The sequence below is a fragment of the Streptopelia decaocto genome (genome assembly GCF_964273445.1).
Source record: "Streptopelia decaocto genome assembly, chromosome: 1".
Taxonomy (NCBI): domain Eukaryota; kingdom Metazoa; phylum Chordata; class Aves; order Columbiformes; family Columbidae; genus Streptopelia; species Streptopelia decaocto.
The window spans coordinates 195,121,879-195,135,821 of record NC_138663.1 but is presented as its reverse complement, the minus strand read 5'-3'; the positions used below and the strand labels follow the sequence as shown (position 1 = coordinate 195,135,821).

The window sequence follows — 13,943 nt, the reverse complement described above, 5'->3', positions numbered from 1 at the left end:
GACACAGCAGCAGACAGCAGCAGTGGTTATAAAGGCTGGATTACACTATGTTGCTAGAGCATAAATTTCCCCATTTCCAAAGCTGGGAGTTACCCAGCAACTGCTCTTTCAGGAACCTCAAGAGGAACGGTCATTGTGCAACCCCGCTGCAGCTGCCTTCTCCTGCCTGCTCTTCTCCTGCCGTGCTCAGGACAAAGCAGCTCAACCGTGAAGCTCTGTCCCTGCTGTGCCCTTGGAGGCTCTGGGAGTAACAAAAGGATTATGCATTTTTCCTCCTGCAGTGATACCAGGGGATTTGTATTGACAGCAAAATACCTTTTCTTTTCCATGTTCTCCTTTCTGCCCTTGTACTTTCAACAACCTCTCTCACAAGGAGAATTCCTTTGTGCTCCAGGTATTTTCATTGCTCAGAGGATTTTTATCATCTTTCCTTCTTCCCCTTGGTTTGTAGTCAGCAAACAGGCCCTTGGTGTATATTAGCTTAAAGAACACCTGAAACTCAGGTTTGAGACTGGAGCGATGTTATTAAAGAAGAATTTAGAGACTCTGTAGACAATGCTTATGGGGGTTTAATCTTCAAATGTCTAAAGTTTCCAGACAGCACAGAAAATATCAGAAAGAATTGCAAATGAAGGGCTCAAAAATATAAATTCCTGTGGCCTAGGAAAGAAAAGGGATGATATAGAGTCTGGAAAGAGATGGAAGTAGAAAAGGGACTGTGTAAAATGGAAGGAAGAGCATAAATCAGGAAGGAAATGTGTTTAGAACTAACTCAGAAGACAAGCCTACAGAAGAGTTTTGCCATCACAGTTATGTCAGTAACACTGCAATACATCTAGTTTTATACCAGTTCAGTCCCAGACAACATCTCAGCAGATGGAGTTTTTTCACAGAACCTGAGCCCCTTGCTCGAAGAAGGGCCAACTTCAAAGAAAGATCAAGTCTCTCAGGGTCAAGTTCTGAAGGTTTTTTCCCCAGGAAAAAATCTTTTGTCAAATCTGTTTATTTTCACTCTTCAAAGTGAACAAAAGCTGATGGCAATACATCATGCCAGGACATCTATGGCTTTGCTTGGCATGAAATACCAGCAAAACTCTGCTTAGTGATATAGTCCCCAGGGTACAGCACCTGCAAGGGATCTCTTAGCAGATTTCATACACAAAGTACTTATTTCTCAGCTAATCTCAATTCACTTTGGCACTCTCTCCTGTCTTCAGATTTCCCAAAAACCCTCCCTGTAAGCTCTCTGTGGGTGCTGTGGGGCAGCATCAGCCCCTCACTCCCCACCCCAGCTGCAGCCAGGATTTCTGCTCATTGATCGGGTAGGAACAAGTTGGGCAAGAGGTGGCCAAGTCCCTGGGAAAGGCTGCTGCCTGCCTTCCTCAGGCAACAGCTGTAATCTGTGTTATGATGCTCCTCAGCAGCATGTTATTTCTTAAAAAAAATGTGAATAATCTAACAACAAGTAGTAGAGACTGTTGTTGACATGGGGAATGTTCACAGCTACAAGATGCCCATCTCTCTCTGTTGTCATCTCAGGGCTGAGGTGACACTGCAGGTCTCTCAGCAAGAGTAGGTCCTGACTCTCCTCCTCACCCACAGACAAACCACAGATATGAACACTGCAGAGGGTCTGTTCCATTCTTCCTTCCAAAATGTTTCCTGCAAAGGAAACCCTAGGGCTTGCACACTGACTGATGGCCAGAGTGATCTAAAGGGTATGGAGCTGAAAGTACAAGACCAGGGCACACAGCTTATTAAAAAGGGCTTGAGGAAGGGTAAAAACAAACAGGTATTGTTAAACTGTAAGGTAAGGTACACTGCAGGAAACAGCGAAAGCTAAAGTTGTGGCCAAACAGAAAAAATAGAAGTAACATATCTGGTGGCAGATTGCATGCAAAAACACAGCAGACAAAAGCACTTTGTGGAACAAATGGCAAAGGGAATTAGCACTAATAATGTTTCTTCACATTAAGAATTCGGGAGCCTGTTAGAAAACCTTTAGGACCAGCTGACAGTATAAAAGAAGATCACAGCAGATATGGCCATTTTAAAATTATTTATTTGCATCAGTGCTCATAGTGGAAGAAACTTTGTTGCATCCAGATGGTTCCAACCACTCTTGGGGTTTAGGGGTCTTAGAAAGATTAGGTAGAAATTTAAATTGTTTTAGAAGAGAGATGAAAAAAATTAACAGAGTGAATAGCAACAAATAAATAAAACTGATAATAAGCACTCAAGAGGTCTAAGATGTCTCTAAACTGGAAGAGCTAAGGTCATAGCAGTGATGGATAACATGTCATTCAAAATTACTGGAAGGCTAAACAGGGGCAAACAGGAGGTCAGTTTTTAAAAATTGTTCCAAGGGTGATCTGAGTAACTACAGAGCTCTTATTCCATCTTAAATTATACAGTAGGTTCTGCCAACTTTTTATATAATACATGGGGGTACTGGATTTATGTGGCAAAGTCTTCGTAGTGGGATGGCCTGCAGGGGTGTTTTCTGTGACAAGACACCAGGAGCTGCCACCATGTCAGATAGAGCCAATGATAGAGCTCCAAGACGGAACCACTGCTGTCCAAAGCTGGTCCCATCAGTGATGCTGGTGGCATCTCTGTGGTAATATATTTAAGAAAGTGTAAAAATGCTGCACGGCAGCAGGGGAGAGGAGTGAGAATATGTGAGAGAAAGAACCCTGCAGACACCAGGGTCAGTGAAGAAGGAGGGCAGGAGATGCTCCAACCACTGGAGCAGAGATTGCCCTGCAGCCTGTGGTGCAGACCATGGTGAGGCCACCTGTCCCCTGCAGCCCATGGAAGTCCCATGGTGGAGCAGATCTCCACCTGCAGCCCAGGGAGGACCCCACGCCAGAGCAGGTGGATGCCCAAAGGAGGCTGTGACCCCATGGGAAGCCCACACTGGAGCAGGATCCTGGCAGAACTTGTGACCTTGTGGAGACAGGAGCCCAGGCTGGACCAGGTTTGCTGGCAGGACTTGTGACCCCGTGGGTGACCCAGGCTGGAGCAGTCTGTTCCTGAAGGACTGCACCCTGTGGAAGGGACCCACTCTGGAGCAGTTCATGAAGAACTGCAGCCCATGGGAAGGATCCACACTGGAGAAGTTCATGGAGGACTGTCTCCCATGGGAGGGACCCCACACTGAAGCAGAGGAAGAGCATGAAGAGGAAGAAGTGTGAGAGACAAAGCTTGCTATCTATTTCACATGCAACTTTTAATAATAACTGTAACGACTGCCAACATTTCCCTATTACAAATTCTCTCCAGAAATAATCTGTTCTGTCCTCATGAAGACTCTCCCTAGAAACTGGCTTCATCTGAGACAAGAAGCTCCATGAGGAATTATTATCAGGAAATATCAAAGACAACCATAGAAGAACAAACATTTTAAAAAATAGCAGAGGAAAACATAAGGTAGACCCCAGTTTCTCATTACCAGGCCTAAACAAACCCGTGCTCCTTATGGCTTGGTAAGCAGAAGCAAGATGTGAAGATGTGTTGCCCTGTGGAGTTTCCAGTGGCGTTAGACACCTACCCTTAGGCAGCTTAATCAGCTACATAAAGGCCGTTCTGTGGATTCAGTTTCAGTGGAATCAATTTCTGGACTTCACCAAGTGTGTACATCCCACTGACTGTAGCAGCAGCTCAGACACAAAGGTCACAAGTGGACTTTTGTATAGGCAAATAAAGAGAGGTGTCATAACTTAGGTGAACCTGAACCACAGCTCTGGTGGCCTCACCAGTCAATAGAAAAGAGCAAGAAGTAGCAGAAATGAGAAACAAAGAAACTGTGAAAGGGAAAGATATATTTGCCTCTACTTCTGCCTCAGAGAACTAATTCTCAGCACCAGTTGCTCTGCACTGAGAGTGGTGAGAAGTCGTGGACTCTGACTCAGTCGAATGACTTTGTGCTATTAGGGGTGTTTCTAAGAGGGGGAAATATCACTGGCCTCATGTAGGCAGTCACAGAAATCACACCTCACCACTATTATGTTGTGGGCAAAAAGTGCTGCCCCTCATCCAGGTGGCAACTTGCCTGTACGTCTGTCTGGTCCAGGTTCACCAGCGGTGTCAGCCAGTGTCACTTCCCTGGCCCCCAAAGAACATCATTAGTAGCTGAGAAAGCTTTGAGACTCCGCTTCTGTTCTTAAACTGACATGACAGCAGCAGGAGTGCTACATGCTTTGAAGGCTGACTGGCCCCTTGGCAGCACCAAAGAACACTTAAAACCAGGTCTTTTATCCAAAACCAAGCTTTAGTTTCCAGATTTGCGAAGAATTTAGCTGGCTTTATGTCCAATGACATTATGAAGGCCATTGCAAGCATTTTTTTCAGTCCACATACAACTTAAAGTAACTTTTTCTCACCACCATCTGGGAATGTTCTCATTGCTAGAGAAGAAGGACAACTGAGAACACAACTCCTGTGCCTTCTCTGGAGAGTCCCACCATCTTGTAAATGTACAGTAAATGACAAAATACCTTCTGGCCCAGAGAAAGTGGGATTTACTTAACCAACACTTAGGTATCTGTAACGCAATGTCAACAACGCTACTGCAAGCACTTCGCTCTTTTGTTTTGATATTTTGGCTCTGTGATTACCTTTTTCTATTCCACTAATTTCTGATTATTTTGAGCACCTACACTGCTTTCAAAGATTCTGATTTCATTGTAACTCTCAGTTCTTTTTTATCACAGGGAGGGGGACTTAAACCTGGATGGAAATTACACCCAGAAGTTGTCCAAAAATATAAGAAATATATATTTTTGGTTTACATGTTTGCAAAAATACAGAACTGGTCTTTGTCCTACACTGGTCATCATGTATTCATTTCAATTGTTGAGTCTAATGCAACCCTGTTTTCCAATAATTCAATAAAAAGAAAAACTAAAAAAGATATGACACAAAACATGACCCTACAACTAGCTACCAAAGCTAAACAGCAAAGAAGTTGCCAGACTCACTGAGAAGTTCGAACTCCAGCTTTCCAATCTAACACAATGAAAAATCCACCCATCCTGGGCTTGCAACCTGGTACTTTCCCTGCCTGACTGCAGGAGTGCAGGTTAACAGAAGAGAAAAAGAAGCAGCGAGTGAAGAGCTTCCTCAGATGAAAAAAACATTCATTAGCAAAGATGTTGGGGACATCACTGGGTACTCGGGCAGGTTCAGTGTATGAGGAGGTTTATCAAAAAGAACTCATTGGCCCTGCACCCCAGCAGCACAAATTCAACTCCTGATAGTGATCCCAGCATTTTCATTCTAGTCTATGCCTTACTCCTACAGCTGGGAACGAGTCTCACTCAAGAAGAAGGTTCATCACACTAGAGGTTTAAAAATTAATGAGAGACAAGAGAGGAAAACATAAAACTGAAATTAGTTCCTTGTTTGTTTTCTAGCTCCCCACTCTGAAGTTATAGAAACGCAGCGTCTGCTTTCTCCCACAGGCAGAGTTAATTACCAGTGTGAATTGTTTTCACTGCTTCCTGCTGGAGTACCACAGAACCACTGACCCGAGGCCGCTGCCTCTGCCACGTCCTCCTCAGGCAGCCTAAAGGGAGCAACAAAAAAATCAGCAAAGATGCTGAGCGGGGTCTTTTCCCAGCCAGGATCGCCCTTCTCCTACCTGCAGCAGCAGCACCACTGGGGCTGGAGGTCAGGCTGACTGACAGGAAACAGCAGAAGTTGTGTGAAAGTGGAAGACAAAGAAAACAGACCCTCTCAATAAGAGGGACTCAAATAGAGAAAGATTCAACTCCATGGAAATGACTACAAACTGTAAAACTTCTCTACCTTTTCAGCAACTGTCAGTTTAGGCCTCCTCCCCCACCCAGTTCTTCTTCACTGTTTCTCCTTAAGATCCTTTTTCTGTTCCAGGTGTCTCTGTCACTGTTCTGCCCTAAATCCATTATTTTCCACAGATCCAGAAAGCTTCACCATCCAGCCAGCATGGTTAATGAGGGGGGTAGGTCAAATCGTTTCTTGACAACTCTTTACTGGATGTGGCACCTGGCAATGGCCCTTTGCTCTTGCTGCAGTTGCTGCCACTCTTATGAGGAAATCCAGTCGACATCTCAACTTAGAAATTCCTGTCTCTCCAGGAGTGGCAAAGTATCCATGAGCTACCATTCTTGAGACCAGGACCCTGATCACACAGCCCTTCATCACTGTTGTCTTTTTTCTGATGGGTTCCTGCTGCCTATGGGGCACAAAGCCACAAAAAGATATTTTCATCCTCTTTGTCTCCCGTGGGATGCCATGAGTAACTGAAGGTCTTTAAAATTTTACCCAAGGGGGAACATCAGAGGATTTCAACTGAAAGCAGCAATTCCTGCTTCACCTGTATGAGATAGCTGTTACAGAAGCAGTGTGTTCCATTCTTTGGTAACTGAAGCCTGGAATAATTCTTTCTCCCTATGTTGGCTGTGCTGGTATAGACCTAACAGGACAACTCTCCCAGGTGGCATTATTGCTGACTCTTCAATGGGACTGTGAGCAGCTTGTCCTCCTACTCTGCAACTGCTCACTGGATACCCATGAATATTGCTGTCAGCAGAGGTTTCCTCTCTGCCAGATCCTCTGGAGTAACAACGCATGCAGAAGAAACTCACATCTGAGTGGAACAACAGTAAAAATAGGGGTCTGCTTATGCTGGAAACTCCCACTGTCTCTGTATGTTCACACCTCCTAAAGATCCACCTGAGCAACTGGGAGCTGTGGCTTCACAAAGAGCATGGAGTCCATGGGATGATGGGACTGTGTAGTTTTGCTTCTGTTCCCCTGTCCCCAGTACAAGAAAGACATGAATAAACTGGAATGAGTTCAGCAGAGGCCACATGAGACGGTTGGCAGCTGGAGCACTTGCCCTGTGAGAAGGGGTTTCTACCCTTTACGTTTAACACGTGTCTCAGAGCAAAATGCAACGATTTCCAGAGCAGGCACTTTCCTCAGTCCCAGTGGGACAGCAGGGAGAGAAGAAAAGTGATGGAGTGGAAGCAAGTGAGGACTCCCACAGGACAAATAACCCTTAAACAATTCTACTTCCATTTTGCCTCAGCCCCTTCAGAGGTTTCTTCCCCTCCCACCCCACCACTCCTCTTCCTACCTCACTCCCTCCAACACCGTCCTCTCAGCACTGCCAGGACCCTCATCAAACCTGCAGCACCCCCTTAGGGAGTGGTCCCAGATCTGTCCCCTTCCTTCACAGCCCCAAGTCTGCACAACCCTGCAAGCTCCCAAGGCAGCATGCCCTGGTGATACCTCTTCTGCCTGGCAAGGGTGGCCCCACCACTGAGAGACAAGGCAGTCAACAGGAACAGTACATAGCAACAACTAGCACTCGCCATGGGTTTTGTTGACACTCCCCAAGGACTCCCACCCACTCTCCAGGCTCATAAATTCCCCTGTGCCATCACCTACATGCAGAGAGGTGCCAAGCCGGTCCCCCACGATGCAGCTGCTCATCCTGTCCATCCTCTGCCTGCTGGGCTTCTACTGCCCCTTGGGTATGGCATCACGGGAGTATGAGTCCATCCTCACCGTGCCCAATGGAGGCCCCTGGGGCTCTTGGGGGAACCCACAGTTTTGCCCCAGTGGCTACGCTAAGGGATTTGAACTGAAGGTAAGGTTTCGCTCCTTCTTTGGGATGGAAAAAAAAATGCTGTGAAATGATGTTTTGTTCTGGTCTCAGCAGGGCTGGCCACAACGATTTGTCCCATTGAAGCAGTTTGCATCTGCATCACTCATGCAGGCTTACCAGCAAGAAATCTGTATTGCAGAGCAGCTCTCCAGGCTCCCTGCCAGGGAGCGATTTCTTAGCAGAGTCCATAGGGTGAGGGAAGACCTGGGGTCAATCTCTGCAGTTTGGAGAAAAAGCAGAGGTGGGCAACAGCAAAAAAGCGTCCCTGAGAAATGCCCTGGAGCTGCCTCACAGCCCCACTCAGCAGCACTGACTATGTCCCTGGAGTCTCCTACCATCCTTCATCAGGACAGCTCACCTCATTCCTTCTTTTAAATGGAGGAGAGTGCTAACCACTCGCTGGTGATACTCCCATTTTCATCCTCTCTTCTAAGGTGGAGCCCTACCAGGGATCATGGCTGTTTGGTGATGACACAGCTCTGAACGGCATCCGCCTGCTCTGCACCGATGGCACAGTCATAGAGTCCTCTGTCGGGCCGTAAGTACTCTTTGCTTTCTTGTCCTCCTTGAGGTCAGCAGCTTCTGGGCAGCACGTAGGAAAACCTGTGTGATGGTTTCCCCATAGGCACCCACACCCCCTATGAGGGTGGCTCCCCACCTTGCTTGAGGACGTGGGTGAGGTCCCCCTGGCCATAAAGTGTGAAGGTCTTTGGGTGGACATCTGGTACTGCAGAGGGAACAATATGTACTTTAAAAGATGGGACTTGAAAAAATCCACATATTAAACCTGTACTTTCTCCTTTTCCTCAAATAGTCACTTGGAAAAGGACATTTATGTTAAATAACAGGGACAAAGCAAGGAACTGAACTCCTCAAGGAGTCTTGAAGAAACAGGACAGCCCAGGCTGGATGGTGGCCAGGCATCCAGGGGGTGATGGGGAAGCTGAGTGAAACAGGTGCCTGTAGAAGAAACCCACTGTCCCTCTGTAGGTCCCCTGCCCCACGACTAGTGGGTCACAGGTGTGTTGTGGTGTTGATTGCATTACAACAGAAGCTAAACACATCTTGTTGAGCTGTTTTCTTCTCTGGCAGGTGGGGAAAGTGGACCAACCCCCAGGTCTGCCACAGCAACAAGCTGGTTTCCTTCTCACTGCGTGTGGAAGGGAGGCAGTACCTGGGTGATGACACGGCTGCCAACAATGTGAGGTTCACCTGCTCAGATGGGACACAGCTGGAAGGCCACGGACTTTCATGGGGTCACTTTGGCCCATGGAGCAGCAGGTGCAGCTCCGGGGCCATCTGTGGGCTCCAGACAAAGATGGAAGCATCCCAGGGAATTCAGGACGACACAGCTCTCAATGACATAAGAATCTTCTGCTGTGAATAAGTCCAATCCCCCACCCCATGACAGTATGTACCAAGTGATCCATCATTAAACCTTGAATCTGTTCTGCACAAGGAGAGGTGTGCATTTTTCTCCATCACATTTTGTCAGAGGTAGCCAGATCCTGTGGTGACAACATCCTGGGGGTTTCATCCTGCCCCCATCCACCTGATGTGAGGTTGCTCCAGCTCCTTGCTCCTGAGTCCAGCCTGCAGCAAGGCTGAGGATGTGTTACCAGGAGATACAGGTGCACACACACACAGATGGCCAGCCACTGATGAACACAGAGAGCAGTGACTTTACACACCCACACAGACTCATGCACACACACACTGCTCACACACACATGGACAGCACGGGCAGCAGGTGCTGTTCCTCTCGGACTGATCAGTATAAACATCCACTAGTGAAATATGGACCTGCACATGGAAAATGGGTCTCTCCAGTAGCTGGCATCAGCTGGCTGAAGGCCCTGAGTTCCTCAGGTGTTGGCACCAGACCCTCCAGCTCCTGAGGATCATGGTCCCGCTCCATCCCCTAATAATTCTCACACATTCCCACAACCCTCCTCCAGCAATCACAGGAAGCAGGTTTGGGCTCTGTTGACACTACTGAGGTTACTGCTCCACCTGGTATTGCCTCCCTGATCCTCTCTCTGAGACTTTGTGTTCACTGTGGTTAGGCTTTGTAATAAATTCATAACCCAACAAATTCCTGGGGGTGAGCACAGAGGATCCCCACACTTGTAGGTAAGGCAGGACTATAACGGCTGGACAGTGAAGGAGGAGAAGAGGGATGTCTGTTCTGGTTTCAAAGGAGAGGAAGACCAGCTCTTCACTCTCTCTCTCCATTACAACTGTTACAATGTTGGGGGTTGACTAGCATACTTCATTCATCCATGAACAGGTTCAAATATACCATGCAGCTGCAGGCCTCAGCTCCGTGCCTCTCCTTCCAGCCTGCTCAGCACAGCAACTCAACATCTCCAGGTGTCTGGTGCGAATCAGACAGCTTGAGGATTTTTGTTTCCAAGCCTGCAGTAATTCACATGCAGCGAAATCAGAAGTGTACCATCATGTAAGCACCTTTCCTGAACCCACCACCATCTCCTTCAGCATCAAGACCTCCTGCTTAGCTCTTCTCTGGAGTTCATATTTTGTCCTGCTTTCTAGAGCTGTAGGTAATACTTCACATGTGAGGACTCTGTCCATGATAACAAGTGTGGGACATGGAGTAGCCACAAACCCAGTTCTCACAGAGTCTTATGCAAGAACAAGATAGTTGGATAGTCCTATGGTCCACACACACGGGGAGGGCTTGGGGAGGAAGGGAACAAACAGCAAGGACGAGGAGAGTTCCACAATGAATTTGCAAAGATTTCAAGAACAAACCTTTTTCTCAGTACCAAGAGTACAAAGAGGAGGCAGAAATCTGAGAAAGACATAGCGGGGAAGGAGAGCATCTTTCACTCTAGTTCATTTGTAGGCATTTCCCACACTCACATATTTTAAATTTGCTTGCTATGGTATGATTTTTGCCTAGGAAGATTGTGAATGGTTGCCGGTAGCACCTGTGAGCCAAGAGTTTCTGTGCACATATTGAACATCTGAACACACAGATAGAGCTAATTCAATGTTACCTTTGTTTAATCCCTGCTGGGAGCCCAGATATTTCTGAAGCATTAACCATGCCATCATTTGCCCTTATGCATCCAAACAGTCTGTCTGCCACTTGGCATGCAGCCAAGAGAATTATAGAGTCATGGAATGGGTTGGAAGGGATCTTAAAGATCATGTACTCCCAAATGCCCTGCCATGGGCAGGGACACCTTCCACTAGACCAGGTTGCTCAAAGCCCTGTCTAACCTGGACTTGAATACTTCCAGGGATGAGGCATCCACAGCTCCTCTGGGCAACCTGTTCCAGTGTTTCACTACCTTCATGGTGAAGAATTTCTTCTTTATACCTAACTTAAAGTTACACTCCTTCAGTTTAAATCCATTACCCCTTTTCCCATCACTACATGCTCTCGTAAAACATCCCTCTGCAGCTTTCTTGTGGGTCCCCTTTAGGTACTAGAAGGCTGCTATAAGGTCTCCCCAGAGCCTTTGCTTCTCCAGGCTGAACAACCCTAAATCTCTCAGCCTGTATTCCCAGGAGGGGTGCTCCATTCCCCTGATCATCTTGGTGGAAGAAGCCTCACAACACATATATTTACAAGCATATTTAACCCTTTCCACCAAGACTTTGAAACCCGGGGTTTGAAACTCCAAGCCATTACGTTTTTAGTGCCCATTTCATTACTTACCACATATTTACCTCAATCCACACCTATACTGGTAAGCCACACAGAGCCACCTGTTATCTCAAGAGAACACCAGATCAAAATCAAAAGAGAATCACTGAATACATGAGCTGGCAGCAAGGTCACACATCTTCATGGGTGGATAACCAATTTTAAAAGATAAAGGCACTGTTGAGGCAGCTCAGTTTTCTATTACAGGAATCATTGTTTACGATCAGATATAGTAGGAAAATTCATAAGTCAGCTTTTCTTCTAGAAAAAGGTTCCCCTAGAGCACTCTGAAATACACTGAGACAAAAAGATGGGATGCTTGTCATGAATGTCTCAGGAGGTTTTTACATTAGCTTTGTATTATTATATCACTTTCATATTATTCAGTTGAGTTGTTGTACACAGCACTTTGCATGGCATTAAACATGAAAGAGACTTTCCCTCTACACAGGCAGCTCCTGCAAAACGATCAGTCTTAGAAGTCATTTTGTGGTCTTTCTGCTCAGCTCTTAGCCATCATAACAAAAATGCTCGATTGAGCTGAGTCCAAATGCAATGGCAGGTCCTTTCAAATAATAAATATCCCAGTTTCTGGGCTCATAAGATCTAACGGTGAAATTCTGGAAGAGAAATCCATGTCCATTACTCCTTCAAATTTGTTATTTGATTAATGTTGGATTTTGTACTGTGCATGCCACTACTTCTCAACAGTGAACCCCAGGGCTTGCCACAGCCCGACACAAAGTGACAAGGCTCATGTCCAGCACTCGCTTTCTGTCCATTCACAGCAGCCTGTGGCCCCTCCCATCTCAGGAAAACCTGAATGGCATACCTGAAAGAACCCCAAGGCTTTTCAATAATGGTCCTGCTTCTTTTGCAGTTATTTACCTTGATGTACAGCAAGAGCTGTTTGAGATGTTTAATCTTAAGCCTCTCACTTCATGCTTATTTTGTCTTTAGGCACCATTGATGTTAAATAACCAGCAGCAGCTACTCTTCCCACATTTACTGAGCAGAGCATACGCGGTGCTCAAAATTTTATGTGAAGATATTCACAGAAACACTTCCTCAAGATATGTGGGTTACATACAACAATGACCATTAATAAAGTAATGTCAATTCTCCACATATATATGGTTTTGAGCACCTGCAAGATGGTGACTAGCTCTAAAATAACACCTAGGGTTCACCTTGTGAACAGTTTGTTGTAGCTGTGGAACGATGGTGGCCTTGTTCTACCCAAGCAACCAGTTTTCCTCCTTAGAAAGTCCTAGTTACTTCCCCAAATAGACTGATTCATTCAGAGAAGTGCCAATGGAGTTACACTGTAGTAAAGAAGTGCAACAGGGGATATCCCAAAGCTATAATCTTTGTTAAGGGAATAGGTAGTAAAGGTAATACAATGATGTCATTTACACTCCAGTGGGCAAAGCACAAACCACAGAGGTCTCCACGCAACCTAGGCATGCACCCAGTTTCCTTGGGTGTACTGGCATGTTGTCCATAGACAGCTGTGACCTGCCTCTGCTGTTGTGGTGAGCAGGAGGTTGAGCCTGCAGACACAGCCATCACCTCCCAGCAGCGTTACCAGTCCAGCACCGCGCTCATCACAGCTGTCCAGTACCCAGCCCAGAGCAGAGGCAGCACCACGCCCTTGTCTGTCCAGAGCAAGCCTGCAAAGATAGAACTACTTTTGTCCTCAGGCTTCACTCCCCAGGGCTCAGCACTGCTTTCCCGCTGCTCCCATGCTTTCTTCTACATCATATTTTTGTACAGAACTTTCTACTCAATCCCCTTTCTGTGCTAGACACAGGATAACACCTGCTTTTGCTCAAACCCCCTCCTCATTCACAAAATGCAGGGACAGGTGGAAAACAGGAGCACTGATGTGACACCTGCTGAAAGCAGCATTCATATTTTACTATTTGCATCTGATAGTCTCTTTTTGACTGTCTATTCTGGCAGCAGAACTAATGTGTGAAAACCACAGTAATGGACCAGGACCCCTATGGCAGTATGCGCTGTGGAACCAAGGAGCAGAAGGATGGTCCATGCTCTAATCTTTGTTGAAATTTGAGCATGTTTATTTGCATGCATCCTCATGTGCCAGTGAGGTGACAGGGCACTTCTGAGAAGCCAAAGGCCTGTCCCCCAGCTGTCACAACACCTGGGACACCCTTTCTGGAGTGAGAGAAATATATATGGGTAATAAAATAGAGTAGGATGGAAATTGCATTGGAAATTTTCCTAGTATTTCTCCCAGGAATACCGAAGAAAGACACACAACATTTTGATCTTCCACATTTTCATTCCAAAGTTTGGTGACCCAGTGGATATCACTGCCATATGACACAAATGGCACAAGCCACTTTGCAGGCTCTGAAATGAATGGATTTAAACCTGCTAATAGATAATGCAAGCTGAAATAATTAATATTAAAGCTGGAAAATAGCTATCTTCAAAGCTTTACAAAATGCTAACGTTGTCAGACAGCATGGACTCATATCTAGGCACTGGATATTTCAAACAATCTACCTTCATGGGAGCAGTCAGCCTCAAAACTTCCCCAGAAAGCTTCTTGTTTCCTCCCTAAAAGCAGCAAGCGTT

General features: G+C 46.2%; 1 protein-coding gene across 1 annotated transcript; it reads left to right on the top strand.

Moving 5' to 3' along the window:
* Positions 1-5,599: 5,599 nt before the first annotated feature.
* On the top strand, positions 5,600-9,044 carry LOC309435304 (vitelline membrane outer layer protein 1-like; the record flags this gene model as incomplete). The annotated part of the gene is made up of 4 exons (XM_082043385.1): positions 5,600-5,673; positions 7,444-7,639; positions 8,092-8,195; positions 8,750-9,044. The coding sequence occupies 4 exons, from the start codon at positions 5,600-5,602 to the stop codon at positions 9,042-9,044; spliced, it is 669 nt and encodes a 222-aa protein (XP_081899511.1).
* Positions 9,045-13,943: the final 4,899 nt, after the last annotated feature.